Here is a 2,351-nt window from a genome sequence, read left to right on the forward strand (position 1 = left end):
GGGGTTAATTGAATATTTGCAATATGTAATAGTAATCCAATTTGAGAGGAAGGAATGTATAGGGAAAGAGTGTCATTCTTATTAAGTGCAGAGTCCTTGGGATATGACCTGGCTTGCAGGTTGTTCAACTAGTTCATTCTAGATACTCAATAAATATATGGAGAAAATTAATGAGAATTTTTATGAAATTTTCCAAGTTCTTAGCTCTTGGGTATGTCTAGTTATAAATTAATGTCAGCTTTCTAGTTTGAGGTTACCAAAAGTCAGAGGCTGAGAGAAGCGCTTGTATGTAGGTGGTTTATTCTGGAAAACAGAATAGAGAGAGTGAATGGAGAGAGTGAAACAGGGAAGAAAGGAAAGTTAATCCAAGACTGTGTTAAGTTGGTTATCATTTATTCACTGTCTCCTACTTATTAATGATCTAGAATTTCTTTGAAGTATGTTAATCCCTTCATAATTCCAAGTGTAAGCATGCTCCAGAATAATGAAGCAGGATTTTCCAAGTTCTGAAGCAGCAAATATTGGGACAGAAAGCAAGAAATTTACTGGGACATGGAAGTGTTGCTGGAGAGTCAGTGAGGATGGAGGGATGGAGCTGTCGTCAGGTTACACTATTAGCAGCTGGTTGCTGTATCAGTGGCTAGAGAAAAGTAGCTCAAGAGGGTATATCCTCAGATAGGGACCACTGCAGTCCTCTAGGGCATGACTATAATCAGAAAGACAGACATTACCAAGTTTTGGTGAGAATGTGGAGAAACTGGAACCCTCACACACAGCTGGTGGGGATATAAAACGGTGAAAGTACTTTGGAAAATAATTCAGTAGTTTCTTAAAACGTTAAATATAAATTTACCATATGACCTAGCCATTCCAGTCATAGGTATCTACCAAGGAGACATTAAGACATATATTCCCACAAAGACTTGTATGTGAGTTTCATAGCAGCTTTATTCATAATGGCCAATGAGCAGAAGCAACCCAAATGCCCATTAAGTAGTGAATCGGCAAACAAAATGTAGTATATCCATAGAATGGAATATTATTCTACCATGAAGAGAAATGAAGTAGTGATTCATGCTTCAACATTGATAAACCTTGAAAACATTATGCTAAGTGGAAGAATCCGGACCAAGAAGGCCACATGTTGTATGATTCTTTTTATATGAAATGGCTAGCAAAGGCAAATCTATGGATAAGGGAAGTAAATTAGGGGTTGGCTGGAGCGGAGGGGTGGGAATGAGATGTGACCACAAATGTACAGGGAGGATGTTTTAGGGGTGACAAAACTGTCTTAAAATTGGACTGTAGTGACGGCTGCACAACTCTATAAATTCATTAAAAATCATTGAATTTTACACTCAAACAGGTGAATTTTATAGTATGTAAATTATAACTCAATAAAGCTGATGCTTTAATAAAAAAGAAAAATAAAAAAATGAAAAAAAGAGGGTATGAGTTACAGCGTAAAAGTTGGACAACACACTTAGTGACTACTAATTAAAAATAATATTCTTTTGTAGATTTTCCATCTCAGAGTGGTGTGCTTATATCAGACCATAGTAAATGGAGAATCCAAACAATGTGACTGAATTCATTCTTTTGGGCATTACAGAGAACCCGGAGCTGCGGAAAATCTTCTCTGCTGTGTTTCTAATTATGTACGTGTTCACAGTTTTGGGAAACCTACTCATTGTGGTAACCATAATCACAAGTCAGAGTCTGAGATCACCTATGTATTTTTTCCTTACTTCCTTGTCCCTCATGGATGCCACCTACTCTTCTGTCATTGCCCCCAAGATAATTGTAGACTCCTTCTCGAAGAGCTCTACCATCTCCTTAGAAGGCTGCCTAACCCAGATCTTTGCAGAGCATTTCTTTGGTGGTGTGGGAATCATCCTTCTCATCATGATGGCCTATGACCGCTATGTGGCCATCTGTAAGCCCCTGCACTACAGGACCATCATGAGCCCTGGGGTGTGCTGCCTGCTGCTGGGAGGGCCTGGGTGGGGGGCTTTATCCATGCAGTAGTACAGCTTCTCTTCATGTATCAAATACCCTTCTGTGGCCCCAGTGTCATTGACCTCTTTATATGTGATTTGTTTCCCTTGTTGAAGCTGGCCTGCATGGACACCCACATCCTGGGTCTCTTAGTCATCCTCAACAGTGGGGTGATGTGTGTGACCATCTTCCNATGATGTGTGTGACCATCTTCCTTATTCTCATCGCATCCTATGTGGTCATCCTCTGCTCCCTGAAGTCTTGTAGCTCTGAAGGGTGGCACAAAGCCCTTTCCACCTGTGGCTCCCACCTCACCGTGGTCATCTTGTTCTTTGTGCCGTGCATTTTCCTGT

General features: G+C 40.4%; 1 protein-coding gene across 1 annotated transcript; it reads left to right on the forward strand.

The window, feature by feature from the left end:
• Nucleotides 1-1,563: 1,563 nt before the first annotated feature.
• LOC100471651 (olfactory receptor 4C6) lies at nucleotides 1,564-2,344 on the forward strand (the record flags this gene model as incomplete). The annotated part of the gene is given in 3 exon segments (XM_002930241.4): nucleotides 1,564-1,996; nucleotides 1,999-2,168; nucleotides 2,171-2,344. Coding segments are annotated over 3 exon segments (777 nt in total), but the record flags the coding sequence as incomplete, so codon positions are not given.
• Between the last annotated feature and the right edge of the window lie 7 nt (nucleotides 2,345-2,351).

Source organism: Ailuropoda melanoleuca, unplaced genomic scaffold (assembly GCF_002007445.2).
Source record: "Ailuropoda melanoleuca isolate Jingjing unplaced genomic scaffold, ASM200744v2 unplaced-scaffold75207, whole genome shotgun sequence".
Classification (NCBI taxonomy): domain Eukaryota; kingdom Metazoa; phylum Chordata; class Mammalia; order Carnivora; family Ursidae; genus Ailuropoda; species Ailuropoda melanoleuca.